General features: G+C 47.9%; 2 protein-coding genes across 6 annotated transcripts in view; one reads left to right on the top strand and one right to left on the bottom strand.

Annotated features, from left to right (window-relative positions):
- DENND1C (DENN domain containing 1C) overlaps positions 1–19,133 on the top strand; it is a 233,203-nt gene that overhangs the window by 211,123 nt on the left and 2,947 nt on the right. The gene's annotated exons all lie outside the window — the stretch shown is intronic.
- Positions 11,148–19,133, bottom strand: part of CRB3 (crumbs cell polarity complex component 3) — a 66,235-nt gene continuing 58,249 nt past the window's right edge. The window contains exon 5 of the mRNA XM_085600516.1: positions 11,148–11,267. Within this exon, the coding sequence (XP_085456642.1) occupies positions 11,265–11,267 (3 nt within the window). The 3' untranslated portion in view covers positions 11,148–11,264. The remainder of the gene's footprint in view (positions 11,268–19,133) is intronic.

The raw sequence follows: 19,133 nt of genomic DNA, 5'->3' as shown, positions 1-19,133 counted from the left end.
TCTGCATCCTCATCACTAACTGTGAGGAGCTTGTCTCTTCCTTTCTCAGAGAAGGAGAGCCACAAGATAGCTGCCCACTGACTTTGGGGTACCTGCTGTACTTTGCAAGCTCTCTCCAAAGCAGTTATCCATTTGTGGATGTCATCCCCACACTTGTAGGGAGGGACAATCTTGCTCAGGTTTCTATTATCATAGTGCCTGTCTCTATCTCTAGGAATGTTGCTGCCACCAGTGGGTTCTAACCCACTTAACTTTTGTTCTCTAGCAAGAGCAAGCTTCTCTTTGGCAAGGGCAAGTTCTTCCCTCTGAATCCTCAGATTAGCCTCCCTCATTCTGGCTGCATGCTCCTTTCTCTCAGGTGAAGTCATTCCCCTGTGAGAGGAAGCATTAGAGATGTTAGAGACATGGGAGTGGATGGATTCCCTTGAAGGGGATCTGTCCCTCCTGCTTCTCTGTGAATGTCTACTTGTGGGCCTGTATGGGGGGATCCCATGCAAACTCCCATGTAAACTTAAGTTAGCCTGGCTAAGTCTCTTTACTTGGCTCTGGCTGTCTACCTCCCCATCTGAAGCCCCATCTGACTCCTCTGTGGTGGGTAGACCCTCCTCTGTGCCTAGGGCACCTTCCTGCGATGCCCTCTGAGCATCATACTCCTCTAGGAGTTGTCTTAACTGAAGGAGGGTAGGGTTTGCACCCTGTTTTATTCCTCTGGAGGTACACAATTGTCTCATCTCCTGGAATGTTAAGGTATCATACCCAGAGGGGGTCTTTTGCAGACCTGCCCCTCCTGAGAGAGCATCTACTTGATCTCCTCCCAGAGGCATGATCTAGTGAGGGTGTGGTGTGTGCACCTACCTACACTAGTTGTATCTACTAAACCTTTCTAGTAGTTGTAGTCAGGGTGTGTTATTCCCTTCAACCTACAACTACAAAGTCCAGTAGGACTTAAGTATAATAATCTATGTTATATGTACCTAGACAATATCTGTGTGATCTTTCAATTTAGTATCTCAAGATTACAATGGTATTACAACAGCAAGCTCAGATCCCAACCGCTGCTCACCAACGTGAGAAGTTGGCCTGATGTATGATGTCACTAGTTATAGTGTACACCTTATATCAGTCCAAATACCCTTATGGTGATTGGTTGTAAAGTCAACCTTATAGACCAGCTATCCTAGTGGTAGCATGGACAAGAGCAGTCTTAGGCTAAACTCTGAATGGCATGTGAAGCCAGCTGTGATACCATATATAATCCCTTGAATACCAAATGAAAGGACACCACAACAGATATATATATAAAATAAAGTGTATTTATTCTAAGCAAACCCTCAGCACTCTTTATGAGTTTAGAGGTAAGTACAACACAGTCTTATTAATGCATACAGTAAGTCACACAGGTAAGTAATACAGTTAGGCCCTAGGGGCCATGCAAACCATATACTAAATAAGTGGTATAAGAACCACTGTCACGGAAATAGAATAGGCCTAGGCCTAGGGAATCGCTGGGGCTACACTACACTAGCGTTAGTTAGGAAGTGGGAGGCCCACGGGATTCGTGTGCAGAGTGGAAACACTCACGCGTAATGCGTAAAAGTCAATAGTAATGTTACAGTTTAGAAATAGATAGATTTAGGACACTTCCGGAGTAGCTAGGAAGTTGAGACTTGAAAACTAGACACTAGGATAGTCACTATCCTGATGAGCACCGGAGTACCCAAGTTACCTAGCCCACAGGCTGCGGGTGCATAGGGGTGAAGATGCGTCGTTTTCGTCGTCGACTCCTATGGATGCCTGAAGAAAGATGCTGACAGGCAGTCAGGAGAGAGTGTCCGGTGGATCCCAAGCCTGGGATCACGAAGAGAAGAAACCTGCAAGCAGAGGGGACAGAGTCAAGGTCACTAGCCAGTGACCACGTGGAACCAGGAAGGAACCAGGCGATGTCGTGAAGAGTTGCAGGTGAAGGTGAAGCTTGTCGCTGCAGCCAGGAGGACCAGGAAGCGTCGAGGACGACCAGGACCAGGAGGCGAGCTGTCCCACGAAGGCTCTTGCTGTCGGCGGCGTCGAAGTTGGACTAGGACTCACCAAGCCTTGGCAAGCGGAACCCACGAAGAACAAGGGACTTGCTTCTGGTGCAGACCAGGAAGGTCTGGGGTGCTTCTTCTTTGCAGAGAAGCGGGAGCCAGTCTGGAGGAGCCAAACCAGCGCAGAAGATTTTAGGGAGCGTCGTCACAGAGGCCACTAGCCAGCGGGCAAGCAACCGGACAGACGCGGCAAGCAGGAAAATGCTGAAGGGCCCCACGCAGGACTCGTGGAGTGTGGGGGGCTGGTCTTCGGTGCAGATGGTGCTTGGGGTTGGGGCTTCTCAATCCCCGGTGCACAACTTCGAGGGTACCTCAGGAGCTGCGCTGTAAGTTACTAGCCACTTTTCCCAGGTAGCCGGTCCCACGTCGCTCGTCGCCTCCACGGATCTCAGCTCGGCTGCAGATGTGGATGAGGGTCGGAGAAGTCTGGAAATCAAGGCTCTGGTCGGGCTCTGCAGTCGGTTCCTCGTAGAACGGTCGCAAAGCAAAGGGTAGTCTCTTGATGGTGCCTGTTTGCACAGGGTAGCCACTCCTTGGCTACAAGGGAGATTCTTCAGTCTTCTTCTTTCGTCGAATGTCGAAGGTCCAGAGTTTCTGTTCAGTTTTGCAGGTTCAGGATAATCTAAAGTCTTGAGGCCCAACTCCCACTCTTATACTAATCTGGGGGGCTGGGATACCTGCTAGGTCACGCCTTATGGGTGGGACCTGGGAGGGGGTGGTTACACCCACTTCCCTTTGTCCAGTTTCGCGCCAGAGCTGGGGCTGGAGTGCCCCAGCGCCGGTTTGAACTGGACTATGCAAGGAACACCTTGTGTGCCCCAGGCATGTCTCATTCCTTTCAGCCCACCCTGCCCCAATACACTAAAGGCTGTCTGGGGAGGTGCTAGCACCTCCCCAAGCAGGAAACCTATTGTCCAGGCCTCCCTGGCTGGGATCACTCCCAGCTGCAGGAGGTCAGACTTGTGTCGTGGCAGCAGCATCCATTTTGTGATGCTGAGGCTTTGGTCAGAGGCTAACAGTTGAAGTATGATTTTAACATGTCTTTCCCTCTAGAAGGGGGGAATAATATTCTCATGTCCAGAAATGGCATGGGGGTATTATTCCCGAGTGTTAGACACCTTACACGACATGTTTTGATAAAGCCAAACCATAGTTACCATAACCGTCTAAGATTATAAGGTACTTTAAGAGTATATGGTAGGCTATATCATAGAACAGCTATAAGGACATGGTTCCGAAAGCTGCAGACAGGCTCAGCTCATGCTAGAGCACCATCTCACATGTTACCAAGCACTCTGCCTCCAGGATTGTCAAGGCCTGCCATAGGAGTGACTGATAGGTACACATGTGTCTATATGTAAGTTAGGTATAGGAATACTACACCTAAGCAAGGGGTGATTACACGACCTTGCCCCAGCTGAGTGATCAGCCAGTTGTGTCAAAATGGAAGGCCAGGCCAGGGGTGGCACAATACATGCTGCAGCCCCTGGTAGGCCTAGGGTACACCTATGCCCTTGGTACCTAGGGTACACTGTACAGGGGCCAATAAGGTGATCCTATCCAAATGGGTTATGCACCTAAAGTACATAGTAGTAATTTAGAGAGAGAACAGCAGGGCTGTGGGTCTGATTAGCAGGCCCACAGCCACATCTAAGTCGAAAACCAGTAAAGCAAAAGCAAAAAGTGGGGGTGAACATAGAAAGCAGACCCTACTCTCCTACAGGGAGCAATCGAAAAAGTCCCTCTGTTGCAGAGAGGAACAGGTTTTTATTCAAGATTTTTCCTCGTCCGGAAAAAATCAGGAGAGTGGTGCCCAATTCTCGATCTTCGCGCTCTCAACAAATTTTTGAAGAAGCTGTCCTTCCGAATGTTAACGCTTCAAGAAATTCTATAGTTACTTTCGGCGGGGGATTACATGGCCACCCTCGACCTACAGGATGCTTATTTTCATGTGCCAATCCTACCCAGACACAGAAAATTTCTATGGTTCAGAGTGGCTGGCAGGGACTTTCAATTCAGAGTCCTCCCATTTGGGCTCCGTTCAGCACCCAGGGTATTCACAAAGGTCATAGCACCAGTGACTGCACATCTTCGCCTGCGCGGAATTCAAATTTTCCCATACCTAGACGACTGCCTTATCAAGGCGAGTTCTTCCAAGATAGCATCCGAACATGTTCAAGAATGCCTCCTACTTTTCCAGTCTCTGGGTCTTTCCACAAATCTAGACAAATCGCATTTGACTCCTTCGCAGAGAAGAACTTTCCTAGGAGCAACACCGGACACAAAACTGACCAAGGCCTTTGTGTCAAACGAAAGGCAAATCAAGATATGCAACCTCGCGCGCTCACTGCTATCAAAAGAGTGCGTTTCAGTCTGTGTATACAAATCATTCCTAGGGATGATTTCTTCCTTCATTCATCTCATTCCCAACTGCCGGTACAGAATGAGGCCATTACAAGAGAAGCTCAATCTTCAATGGCTCCAGATCACAGGGTCGGTCGAGGATATCATTTGCATCACCTTACAAATGCGGGACGCCTTTCATTGGTGGAGCCACATGAAGCACTTGAAAGAAGGTTGTGCATTTCTAGTCGAAATGCCGGATTTCACCATCACTACAGATGCATCCCTCGAGGGCTGGGGAGCGCACCTTCAAGGAATGACAGTCAATGGCAGAGGGACTTTAGCACAAAGAAAGTGGCATATCAACCTCCTAGAGCTGCGAGCCATATTCTTGGCTTTAAAATGCTTCCGAGCCATCATCAGAGGAGCATGCATAGTAATACGAACGGACAATACGACAAGTATGCATTACTTGAACAAGCAAGGCGGACGAGGTCAGCCCTATTATCTCAGCAAGCACAAGAGATTTGGGATTGGGCAATTTGTCACAAGATCAACCTCAAAGCCATTCACGTCCTAGGAATCATCAATGTTCTGGCGGATTCCCTCAGCAGAACCACAACATCAAACCACGAATGGGAATTACATCAACCATCCCTAGACAGAGTGTTTCAGGAATGGGGGCATCCCGATCTAGACCTTTTCGCAACCAGCCAGAACCGCAAATGCCCATTCTTTGCAAGTTGGATTCCCCACAAAGACTCACTGGGAAATGCATTTTTGATGAATTGGTCACAAATATATACCTACGCTTTTCCACAGATTCCGTTGGTTCCACGAGTTCTGCACAAGATCAAGAAACAGCCTTGCCGCATGATCCTAATTGCTCCCAGGTGGCCCCGCCAATACTAGTTTACGGAACTTCTCCTCCTCTCGGAGAGCGAGCCCATACAGTTCCAGCCAATTCCGCAACTTTTGACCCTCCAGAACGGCCAAATTTGTCATCCAGACCCAGCATCGCTGAGATTAGCGGCATGGCTCCTCAACACCTTGAATAGGCACACCTAGATATCCCTCCAGACTGCCAAGAGGTTTTGGCCAATGCTCGAGCACCTGCAACTGTTAAAACCTACAAACTAAAGTGGAAGAGGTTTTGCATGTGGTGTCAGTCTGCTAATCTCCATCCTATCCATGCAAGACCAGAACAAATTCTGCCTTTCTTTCTGCAGTTGGCAAGGTCCGGTCTTTCCCATTCTACTCTGAAGGTGTTCTTGGCTGCAATGTCAAGGTTTCGGCAGGATGGTGTTAACTCTCTTTATTCTAGTAGAGTCATCCAACAATCTTATAAAGGTTTATTCCAGATGTTCCCTCCTATCCGGCGTCCAAATCCTTCTTGGCATCTTAATATAGTACTTTCACAGCTAATGCGGCACCCTTTTGAGCCCATTCACAAGGTGGATTTAAAGTTCCTTTCTTGGAAGGTTTCCTTATTGCTGGCTTTGACATCAACCAGAAGAGTTAGTGGCCTCCAAGTGTTCACTATTCATCCACCCTTTCTGCAATTTACATCTGAATCTGTAGTACTACGTACTAACCCAAAATTTATGCCAAAGGTTCCGACAGATTTCCATCTTAATGAACCTATAGTTTTGAAAACATTCTTCCCAAATCCACTAACAGCTGCAGAAAGAGCCTTGCATTCTCTTGACATCAAAAGATGTCTGAAGTTTTACTTACAGCGGACAGCAACAATGCGCAAATCGGACCAACTCTTTGTAGCATATGGTAAACCGCGTCAAGGCCATTCAGTGTCAAAGCCAACCATAGCTCGTTGGATCTCTGCTGCAATTTGTTTATGTCATGGCCAAGCTGGAAGACCATTGCAAGCGACCCCAAGAGCACACACTACGAGAGCAATCTCTTCATCTACAGCTCTTTTCGCCGGTGTGCCTCTTCATCAGATCTGTAAAGCGGCAACATGGTCCAGCAGGCATACTTTTACCAGACACTACTGTTTGGAAGCGGCAAGTGATGCGGACGCATCAGTGGGACAAGCTGTTCTACGCAATCTTTTCAAATAAGGTGAGCCTCTGTTCTCCCTCCTCCACTATGCTTTTATAAGACGCTTTTTCCATACTATTTCTATCTTGAAATTGTTCCGCATCTGTTGAAGCGCACATGTATTTCTCTGTGTTTATACTGCTCTATAATGTATATGGTCTGTGATACAAAGCAGCGTCTTATGAGCATGATGTTACGTACTGCTAACTACTCTGATTCAGGCATGTGAATCTATGAAAGACACCCCAAATACTGGAGAAGAACAATAGTTACCTGTAATCTGTGGTTTTCCAGTATTGGTGTCTTTCATAGATTCACATGCAACCCGCCCACCTCCCCTCAGAGGCTTTTAGGCTATTATGTATTGGTTCACTCCTGTGCGAGAAAATCTGAGAGCCTCAGCCTCTGGGGAGAACATTCTGGTGGGTGCTGTCGCCTGATTGGCTACAGTTTGGACTGGATATAATGACTGTGATAGTCATAGGTGTGGAAGTTTTTTCCTTGTGGCTTAGGCTACTTTACTTCCTGGTTTCAGGTTACCAGGGGTTTTTGGTTGTTATATGCATAATTATTGCTTTTCTATGTACCGTGGGACTCCCACTCCGACGACGGGGAATGATTCGGGCATGTGAATCTATAAAAGACACCAATACTGGAGAACCACAGATTACAGGTAAGTAACTATTGTTCTTCTAGGCTCTGTTCATTAATTAGGCAATGATACACAGTACGATGAACCCACTGAAGCCCTTGACCTCAGGTCGCTGCACTGCTCCCCCTGCCTATCTCCATGAGGCTGGGACGCTGTTCCTAGTTCCCTAAGCCTCCTGTTCAGTCCTGCTTTCGGAGGACCACTCCCCCAGTCAGATTGCCGTGACAGCTCCCATATAGCCTTTCCTGGTAAACGCAATTTGTGTTTTTTAATGGTTATTGGTTTTTCCTTTGGTCTTTTTATATGGCATACAGTGGTATTTTACACTGGTATTTTGGGTTGTTACTTTCCTCACTATACTGCTTTGCCCACCTTTTTACAGCTCCTACCGATTTTCTACTCCCTCCCACCTCCCAGGACTATTTATGGAGACCGCTGTGCTGCAGGCAAGCCCATCTACACCGTCCATGCCTGGAATGCGCCCAGTGCCAGGACCCCTGGTCCTCCCACCATCTGCTGCTACACCACCAAGGAGCTCCTGGCAACTAACACTGCAACCATGGCTGCTTCGAATCCTGTTCACAATCAGCCATAGGACCCTTCCCCTGCTACTCCTCCTGCTATACAGGGACACCTGCCCACACTGGATCCCGCACCGCTTCCACTCAGAAGTCTACGAACAACCCAGAACTGCTCCAATGCCCGCTCCATCTGCAAACATGCCACTAAAATCAGGGACACTATCACCACCCTCTCCCCAGATGTTGCCTTCATCACTGAAAGATGGCTCAACCCCTCCTTAAATCCCGCCACGGCCTCTACCGATGGCTTCAAGATGATACACCGAGACCATACCAACAAACATGGTGGGGTATCGCCCTCGTCCCCAAGGAAACCATCTGAAGCACTGTCACCAATGACTTCCCAACGTCTCTCATGGAACACCTCAACTTCCATCTACAGACCGACACTAAGATCATGATAAGAGGCACTCTCACCTACAGACCACCAGGACCCCAAACCGGCTTTCTGCAATGCCATCTCCAACCTCATCACCCCCTAGCCATCGACTCCCACCACTTCGTCCTACTCGCAATCTCAATTTCCATGCCAATGACCCCAACTCCATCCCCTCCTGGCGAACCTGAACAACATTGGCCTCAACCAACTGGTCACCGAACTCATGCACAAAGCTGGACAAAAACTTAACCCCATTTTTACCTCCAGCAACAAAATCAAATTCACCCATGTCACAGAACTCACCTGGACCGACCACACCATTGTTCATTTCACCATCTCTGATGCCCAGCACACCATCGCCAAGCACCACAGCTGGGATAGGTAAATGAGACTTAGTGGATGCAGGCCCTCAGCACCACACAACCCAAAACGTCGGCAGACCGTAACCAGGCCGTACAGAACTTCTCCGCCTGGATCACTAAATGTGCTGACAGTCGCCCCGATGAAACAAGCATATGCCAACAAAACCTCAAAACAAGCCAGCTGGTACACCACAGAGCTCAGAACCACCAAGCACAACTGCTACCACCTCACGTCACTAAGAACCGCTCTGACAGAGCCGCTCACAAAGCCGCCCTCAGCACTATCACCTGCGCATCAAGGAAGCCAAGAGAGCAGCCATCACTGCCCGCATTGATACCGTGGCCAACCACATGAAGGCACTCTTCAAAATAGTCCAGGAATTCTCCAACCCCACATCAACAGAGATCATCCACCCTTTCCAAGAACTCTGCAATACCCTCTTGGACTCCATCCACAGCAATATTGCCAGTATCTACAACAACTTCGGCCGCCAACCCACCCCTCTCAGCCTTGACAATCTCAACCAACCAGTGAACTCTAGCCGAACGACCATCACATATCTCCGCTCACCAGTCAGACTACCACAGCCGTCATTCGTCCATCCACTCCGCAGCACCCACTGACCCCTGCCCTCACCACCTCTTCAACCTCGGAATCAACCCAATCAGCACGGAACTCACCAGCATCCTCAACACCTCCATCTCCACAGCAACCTTCCCAGACAGATGGAAACACGCAGAGATCAGACCACTCTCAAAGAAACCCTCTGCCGACCCCAGTGAGCTAAAAAATGACAGACCGATCGTCCCGCTCCCCTACCCAGCCAAAGTACTTGAGAAAGCCATAAACCAACAGCTCACCGAATATCTGGAAAATTAACCACCTAGTTGACACCTCACAATCAGGATTCCACGCCAACCACAGCACTGCGACCGTGCTGAATGCTGCCACAGATAACATCAGAACTCTCCTCAACTGCAGAGAAACTGTGGCCCTGACCCTCCTTCACCTCTCTGCCGTGTTCAACACCATCTTCCACCTCACACTCCTTAATAGACTTTACAACATCGGCATACAGCAAAACACCCTCAAGTGGAATTCCTCTTTCCTTACAGGATGAACACAGAGCATAGGACTGCCTCCCTTCACCTCTGCACCAAAGGACATCATACGCAGAGTAACCCAGGGAACATCCCTCAGCCCCACCCTGTTCAACATCTTCATGCCCCCCCCCCTCGTAGACATCGTCAGATCCCATGAACTCAACATAATCTCCTACACAGACAAAACTCAACTAATCTCACTCACCAAGGACCTTTCCAATGTCAAAACCAACTTCTGCAACGCCATGGGCAACGTAGTCAAATGGATAAGAGACAACTGCCTCAAACTCAACTCTGACAAAACAGAAGCACTGATCTTCAGGAAGAACACCTTCAAATGGAACCACAGCTGGTAGCCAGCAGAACTCAGGCCAACAGACTATGCACGCAACCTTGGCATCATCCTCGACAGCCAACTGACCATGAAATGGCAAGACAACGCAGTTGCCTCCTCTTGCTTCCATAACCGTCGCATGCTCCGCAGAATCTCCCGATGGATCCCAATCAACATCAGAAAGACCATCATGCAGGCCCTCGTCACCAGCCGCCTCGACTACGGCAACACTCTATGCCGGAATTTCCACCCAGCTCCTCAGAAGACTGCAGACCATACAGAACACTGCAGCCAGGTTCATCCTGGACCTCCCAAATAAACCCACATCACCTCCTACCTTAGATACCTCCACTGGCTCACCCATCCAGTAGAGATGTCAGTTCAAGATCCTCACGGATGCTTCAAAGTCCTACACAATCAAGGATCATCCTACAACAACCATCAACTGAACTCCCTGCAAGACACCTGAACTCTGCCTCACTCGCACTTGCACACACATCCGTGCATCCGTCGCAGTGGGGTCTCGCCTTCTCCTGCATCACCGCCAAGACCTGGAAAGAACTGCCGCTTCACCTCCAAACAGCACCCACACTGGCGGCCTTCAGAAAGAAACTCAAGACTTGGCTTTTCGATGGAAACATGGCACCTTCAGTATCAACTCTTATTTACCACAAACAGTGGCAATAGTGCAATGTAAAGACTATTTTTACCCCACGGAGTGAAAGTATATCCAGTAGGACCTGCTCAGTCATGATTTCTACTTATTTGGGTCACGTTTATAAAGACGAGCCAAGGGCCAAGGTAGACTCAGGAAGATAAGAAGAACAAGAAGGATGAAAAGAACATACTTTATTTCAATAGCAATATTCAAAATGATAATCTTTGAATTTCAAGTCAGAAAAGGCAAAGTGCAATAATGGCAGCAACAGCAGTCCAGTAGCAGGTCCAGAGAAAGAGCCGGTAGGAATCCCACAAACAAAATCCTGAGACCCAGTTTTAACTCCGTAGGCCGGGGGGGGCGGGCCCAGCAGGGAGAGCAGCCCAGGTGAAACAAATTGGGCTCGCAGGGACTCCTGGGTGATGGAGTCCCTGCTAACGTACTCGCAGCCCTGCCAGCAATGACACGCCCCAAGTCAGTAAGCAGAAGACAGCCCCTCTCTCAGCAGCAACTCTCGCTGGTGGAATGGGCGCTGCGGGACCCGCGAAGCGGGTCCGGCGAGTTGCTGGTGAATTTCAAGTCAGAAAAGGCAAAGTGCAATAATGGCAGCAACAGCAGTCCAGTAGCAGGTCCAGAGAAAGAGCGGGTAGGCTATAAGCTACGTTGATGCATTTACTACCTGCAGTTTGTCCCATCAGGTCGCTGGTTACTATGAAAGAAAATAAAATCCCATATTAATAGGGAAATCATGATGATACTGAGGGATACAAATATGCTTTTATTTATCTGTAACGACAATCTGTTAACGTGGCCATGGCCCACAAACCACTGATGCCAGTATTCCAAGGCTCAGCACCCTACGCCTTCCCAGAGCTGGACACTGGACCCTGCATCCGAAGGAGTTTGAATTGGCAGTTCTGACAGATATGGACTGCACCACCTCTGTCCTTTCACCATTGAAGAGGTAAGGACAGAAAGGTACTTTGAGGATATCCACAGGTGACCATCCCAAAGCTCTCAGGATTGAAAAAGTATATTTGCCTACGTGCCACAATGACTGACTACCTGGAGACCGTGACCAAGACTCATTTAAAAAACAAATATAGCGAGCTGCCCCAGTCTGCCCAGTTCACATCTTTTACTCTATACATCAGGTCCAGTGCACTCTATCACAATGACCGTGCTGCCTCCAGCACAGCCACATTCTTGCCCCTGCTCTAGGGGGCAGCACTTCACTTAAAGGCAGACTGGCTGTTTCAACCTGCCGGTCCACCTTACGCAGTGCAGGAAGCAACACAGCCTGCGTTTGAAAGGGTTTTTGGTTTGAACATTTGGCACCAGGCAAAATACAGGTCTGGCCAAGGGAGCAAGACTATCCAACTCCCCACAGAACTCGCACCTTTAGAGTCCAGGAGCCCAGAGAGGAGACCCTTGGTGGCTAGACCTTGCCACCAGGAGCAAAATGGCATCTCCCTGGAGTCAATAGGTCCTACGGGGCTCGAGATTCATCCCAAAACCCATGGGAGGATTGAGCAGAGAATGAAGCATGTGGTGCTTTGCCAGGCTTTTCTGACAATGCCTGAGAGAGTCCCAAGCTCCCAGGGGTCAGCGCAACACCATTAATTGATCTTGATGGGCAGGGGTGTGCGTAAGGCCCACTGATTTCTAATTTAATTTAATTTCTAATTTAAAACATTTCTAAAGCGCAGCGTACACCATGCGGTTTCTTGGCGCTAGTAGGCAGGATCGGCAACTGAGGGAAAAGACAAGAGTGATAAGAATGAAGAGCTAAGCGGGGAAAGCCTGATTGAAGAGGAAGGTTTTTAAATCTTTGCGAAAGGAGAGGTACTGGGTAGCAGAACGGAGATGGTCAGGAAGGGAGTTCCAGAATGTTGGAGCCAAGGTAGAGAAGTTGGCCCCACCCCACTTTTTACGTGTGAAGCGGGGGATCTGAAGAAGGGACTTAGAGGAAGACCGGAGCTCTCTTGTGGGAACATAGGGTTTTATTAAAGAAGAGATAAAGGCGGGGGCAGTGCCCTGGCGGGCCTGGAAGACCATGCAGCCCGTCTTAAAAAGGGAGCGTTCTTTTACGGGAAGCCAGTGAAGCTCCCTGAGAAGGGGGGTGGAATGGTGATAGCGTGGGAGGCCGTAAACCAGCCGGGCCGCCTGGTTCTGGATCGACTGAAGTCTTCGCAGGCTGTAAGCTGGAATGCCATGATAGAGGGCGTTGGCATAATCCAGCTTTGATATCACCAGGGCGGCCATGATGATCTTGAGTGCCTGAGGGGAAAAGAAGCGGGAAACCGAGCGGATGGTGCGGAGAGTGAGGAAACAAGAGGAGACCACGGAGCTGATTTGTGGGTGAAGGGTGAGCTGCTTATTCATTTTGACACCTAGTGTTTTGACCGTGGTTGAGGGGGAAGGTGCGGGCCCAAGAGAGGGGGGCCAAAAAAGAGAGTTCCAGGGGCTGGATGAACCACCGGTGAGAACCAACTCGGTTTTATCCGGGTTCAGCTTAAGATGGTTGTGGTTCATCCAGTCCCTGATGAATGTCATGGTAGACTGGAAATTAGAGACAGAAAGGGGAGAGGAGGACAGATCAAAGATGAGCTGGAGATCATCCGCGTAGTTGTACACGGTGACCTCCAGCTGCTGAAGCGCGAAGATAAGAGGGAAGATATAGAGATTAAAAAGCAGGGGGGGAAAGAGAGGATCCCTGGGGAACGCCGCAAGTGACAGGGAGGGGAGTGGCAGAGAAGTCGCCTAGCCGCACTGCCTGGGTGCGGTCCCTCAGAAAGGAGGAGAGCCAAACCAGGGCTGATCCCCCGATTCCAGCCGCCCTGACACGGGACAGTAAGATGGTATGGTCCACCGTGTCAAAGGCGGCGGACAAGTCAAGGAGGAACAGTGCCTGGTGTTTGTTATCATCCATACCCTTTCTGAGGTTGTCTAGGACTGAGACCACAACCGATTCAGTCGAATGTCTGGGACGGAAACCGGCCTGGCGAGATGCCAGCCCCCCATTGGTCTCAATATGGGCGCTGAGTACCACGGTGACGTGGCGTTCCATCACCTTGCCCAAGAAGGGCAGCAAGGAGATGGGGCGATAGTTGGCCGAGATGGAAGGGTCCACGCCAGGTTTCTTCAAAATGGGTACTATAGTAGCTGCCTTTAGCGCGGGGGGCACTACACCCTGTGCTAGGGAGCTGTTGAGGAAGGCGATGGGGGGTTCAGAACAGCAGGAGTAAATTTGCTGCAGAATACGTGCCGGGCAGACATCCGCCGGAGACCCCGACTTCACTTTGGGAAGGATCTCCAGAAATGATTCCTGAGAAAGGGGGGGAATGGAGGTGAGAGGGCATTGAACGGTGGGAGGGGAAGGATCAACGAATGCAGGTGAAGGTGGTGGAATGTTGGCCTTGATGGTAACGATCTTATCCAGGAAGTAGGCGTTACGTTGATCACAAAGAGGCTGGGAGGGGGGGATTTGGGGTAAGGTTCGATCTGAGAATGCCAGGTCATTCACTATGCCAAAAATTTCCCTGGATTTATTTTCAGCGGACGTTATTTTTGCAGAGAAATGGGTGGTTTTTGCGGCGAGAATAGCTATTTTATATTTGGCCAGTGATGTGAGGAAGTGAGTTTTTGATAAAGGACAGTAATTTTTCCTCCATTGCCTCTCCGCCCGTCGGACGCTCAGTTTAAGCTCTTTCAGGTGGTCGTTAAACCATCTGTTGGAATCCTTAGGTCGACGGATGGAAATGCGACGTAAGGGAGCCACTGAATCACAGCCACCAGCCAGCCAGGTGTTTATGGCCTTTGCTTGAGAGGTAGATGATAAGCCGGAGAGGGTGGGAGTGGAGTTTCGAAGCAGGGAGGTCAGGGAGGGAAAATCCAGTTTGTTCCAGTTCCGCGCCCAGGTGTTTTTGGCATGCGGAGTTTTTGATACCGGGTTGCGGAGAATGGAGAGGGAAATGAGGGCATGGTCAGACCAGGGGCAGGGAGAGACTGCTGCCGAAGCCACTGGGAGGTTGAGGGACCAGACCTGGTCGAGTATATGCCCATGGGAGTGAGTAGGGACAGTTATATGCGGAGCAAAGTTGAGAGACAGGAGAGATTCTGTGAATTCTTTAGAGGCCGTACACTCATGTGGGTCTGAGGGCCAATAATTGAAATCTCCCGGCACCAAGACCGAGGCGTAGTTGACCACCAAGTTGGCCAACAGGTCTTGGAATGCCGGTAGGAATGAGGGCGAAGGCTGAGGAGGGCGGTACATTAAAAGGCAAATGATAGGAGGGGAGGATAGAAGAGAACGGACAACCAAAAAGTCAGCAGAGGGGATAGGGGAAAAGGGAAGTGATTGAAAGTTCAATTCCGACCGGGCGATTAAGGCAACCCCACCACCGGCCCTGCCTGCTGGGCGGTCGGCACGTAAGGCCACATAGGAGGGGGGAAGGGTGGCCAAGAGAACAGGAAGGGAGGAATCACAATACCAGGTTTCGGTCAGGAGCAGTAGGTCAGGTTTCTCTGAATCGAGTAGGACGAACAGCTCGTGGTGGTGCTTGACCGCTGACCTGGTGTTGAGTAGGAATACAGACAAAGGCGGGGTAGTGGGGTGAGGGTCGGGTGGGAGGGGACATGGTGACGGGGGGGTATGCAACGGAGGGTGTGGTATCGTGGGGGAGGAAGAGGAAGAAGCGAGGCCTAATGCGGAGACGAGCCTGCAGGTGGGATCGGGAAGTGGCCAGTGGCCTTGAAGGGCGATGAGTTCTTTTGAGGAATAAGACATTATTTTGGCATAATGTCGTGCCCCTAGCCCCGTCTGGCCGCGGACGGGCGCAGACGGGCTTGCCCCAGGCGCGCCTTCGGCGCGCAAAAGTCGCGCCCGCTGCGCTTCCTACTAAGACACATGCTTTATGCCGGTGGGTCGGGAGGTTGGAGGGGGCGTGGCCAGCCGAGGGGGCGTGTCTCGCCTCGCCCTCGGGAATGGCGGCTGAAGGAAGGGAATCGTTGCAGCGAGTAGCGCTGTTTGTGGGAAGCCAAGAGATGCTGGTAGGTGAAGATGCCAGTTAAAAACACAATATAAGAACACAATAATTTTAAAAAGTAGTTTGTTAGGCCTCAGCCAACCTTCAGCCTAGGGCCAGACACAAGGATTTGTGCTCTGGGGACCCCATCCTCCAGGATACCTTGCCTGCTCCCTTGCCCACGATTGTAAGGGGCATGTAACACCGGCCTCTTCTCTCCCTGACTGTGCTCCTCACTGGCAGTTACCTTCACCAATCCCACCCACCAAGCAGAACAAAGGTGGATACCTGGTTGCGCACAGGCACAAATGTAAACTAAAGGGCCACTATGCAAGGCTGCTGAGAAACAGAAAGGCAGCCGATCAAACAAATATTCATCTACTCTGGAAAGCAGCGCCCCATAATCCCCTGCATGGGAAATAGGATTTACATATTGGGCTCTGTGGCCTCAAAGAGGGGCAGGGGTAAAACCAATAATTCCAACCTATGTTTGAGTGGCTGCAGAAGGGCAGCGCCCCTCAAATGATTAGTTTTGTATAGAAATTCTCTATTCAAATACGTTTACCATTATAAGGAATACTTTTGGCACAGTGCACTTTGATTTGATGGTGGTGCAATGTTTAATCGGAACATATGGCTGCTTTTACTAATAAGGTGACACCCTTACAAAGTCAGTAGGCCTGCCTTCTTTATAATAGAGCCCCCCCCCTTATATTGTATCTGGTATTGCTTTGATGGTGTTCAGGACACCCTAGGGGTGTAATGTGATATGAGGGTGTTACTAACGGTATGTACATACCTGATGTACATATTTGTAATGTATTGCATAGTATGGTGTGTGTAGATATATAAATAAATGATACATTTACTTTTCCTTTCTAAAAGAAGAGGCACTGACTGGATAATAATGTACTGATCGTTGTGTACTAGTTAATTGGGGTTACTAACCCACATCATCCCTTGATTATGTGTTGGACTGCTTTGCTACCCTGAGAGACTCCAGTGCCAAGGTGGGATACTGATTCCCAGTGAAAAGACAATTGCGAACTTATTACTTGTGAAGGACACATGCCCTGCATAACTAATAACCCAATTTCTTTCACTAATGTTGTGTTAGATGTTATAGACGATTATAAGATATGAGCAGCTATTATATTTGTAGATGCAGAAAGATGTTTGACCTCTTTTGTACAAGATACCCAGGAAATGTGCTTTCCCAGCTTACAAGGAGGATTGCTTCTCTATATCAGTCTGATACCAGATATTTAATATTAAATGGAAGACCAACGTGAGTTATTCAGTGACACATGGTACCAGGCACAGCTTCCCTCTGTCACCTATTTTATTCGCAATTTGTTGAAATATTGGAAATTGCAGTAAAAGCAACATACCCTATTAATCCAGCCGTCCCAGGGTCCCCCAGGCTTTATGCACATGAAATGATGCTATTAATACACCATAAGACAATGTAGATAAAAACAGCTTCTAGGTAATCACTGCTTTTTCTCATGTAGGAGTGTAGAAGTTAAATAAGGATATAACTGAAGTATTTCTTTTTAACTCCACGCCACAAGCTCACCTGCATCTTTTAGCCTTTAACTCTCATTAAGAGCCGAAGAAAATATTACGGTATTTGAGTTCCTGAAATTTAGGATCACTTGTATAAATTAAATTAGGATTCACTGAAACAAAAAACATGAAAAAGTGACCTTCCTGTATTGATCACAGGCAGAGTTTTGATTATCAAAATTAATATCCTTCCCTTAATTAAGTTTAATTTCTCTATGCACTTTTGTATTTTATAGGATTTTTTTTTTTTTTTTAAGATTGAGACAATAATTAGTAGATTTCTGTGGACCCAAGGTTAACCTAGAATAAGTTTGAAAAAAACTACAGCTTCAAAGAGAGGGAGGATTTGCCCTGTCTACATTTTTGGAATTATTATCTGGCTGCACGATCTGCAATTCCAAATTGGTATGCTATTGGATTTTAGACTCTCATAATATAAGACAATTACAATTATATTGCTGTTTACAGATACCCAATATACATGGAGAGTCAGCATAAAGCAAAATTTGTACAGAACTATCGTGTAGAGAGATAAAATAATGGAAAATAGAAGCATAGGCAAAGTGGGGGATTGGTTTATTAATGGCAGAGATATATCTTGGCAATCTATAAATGAAAGACTATGTTTAAAGAGGAGTGGTTTCAATTTTCGCACTTTCGAATACGTAGTAAACCACCAATAAAAGAAATGCAAAAATCTAGAGATCTACGGTCATTCCTTCCAACTTGCGATCAGCAATTTGGCCTGTTATTTGAGAAAACATAAAAGAAACTAACACGCTGCTTGTGCAAATATTTAGAAAGTGGCAGAGTAAAACTTTAGTAGCAATTAAATCTACAATATGGAAAGAGGTATGGGAGAATAGTTAAATATTTTATGGAGAAAATTATAGGGGAAACGCAACTATATACACCACACCATGGTTATTTATTATACTCTGGCCTAGTTGCATAAGTGAAATAAAAATTTACTGGGCCCCTGCTCTGGGTGCTAAGAAATAGGAAACTGTGCACATATGATATGGTCTTCTGCTCTGCTGAAAGGTTTTTCGAATAAAATTCCGATGCTCATAATAAATTGTTAGGAAACTCAGGTTAGACCAAATGAAATTTCTACATTATTAGGCAGTTCTAGCCACCTGTGAATTACATCAAAAGCAGCTAGACTTTAGTGGTTAATAGCAATATTTAGAATAAGAGCAATAACAGATACTGGCAGTATAAAGATCTCTCTCTATTTTCACATGAGGTAATGTTTATAGTAGAGGGAAATATATGCATTGCATGTTGGTGCTCTAAATAAGATTTAAAAAAATTGGCCGAGGTCCGAGAAATGTATACAAATGAATTAATTGTGGTTTTTATATATTTCTATAGGTTTTTTTCTTCTTGATGTCATATGAACATTTCATTATATTTGTTGGCAGAGGAAATGTGTACTTGATTACATCGATCAGAAACCTAATAAAAACAAAGGCCAGTAACATTGCCCCCTTCAACGGCAGGTTTACGTGGCAGACCTTGGCATTCCCAGGTGTCTGCAGGCTGGCTGTGAAGCCAAAAATGACATATGCACACTCTCAAATACACCGTTTGTACAAGCAACAGGCATGGGGCTAGGTGTCTTGCAATTTCTTTAGGAGTACCAACTTACTTTCTACACCTTGTCCAATCACTAACTTGCTGCAATGTTGATGTGTGTGATCCCAGGTCATGCGTGATGAATAACTACTCTGCCATAGCCTTTAGTACTAGAGGATAGGAGGAAAGTAAGTGATGAGATGTGCAGATGGCACACTGCCCACCATTCCAATATTCAGGTGGGGGACTTCATATTCCTCACAGATATCTCAGAAGAAAATCAAGATGCCTTGAGACTCGACCATCAGAAGAGGATATGGAAATGCCCATTGTGGCAACGAGAGAAGTAGACACCCAATTTAATCGAAGTTACCATCATTCAAGACGTTTTATGGAGA

The sequence above is a fragment of the Triturus cristatus genome, chromosome 4_2 (assembly GCF_964204655.1).
Source record: "Triturus cristatus chromosome 4_2, aTriCri1.1, whole genome shotgun sequence".
NCBI lineage: Eukaryota > Metazoa > Chordata > Amphibia > Caudata > Salamandridae > Triturus > Triturus cristatus.
This window is presented reverse-complemented; position numbering and strand designations above follow the sequence as displayed.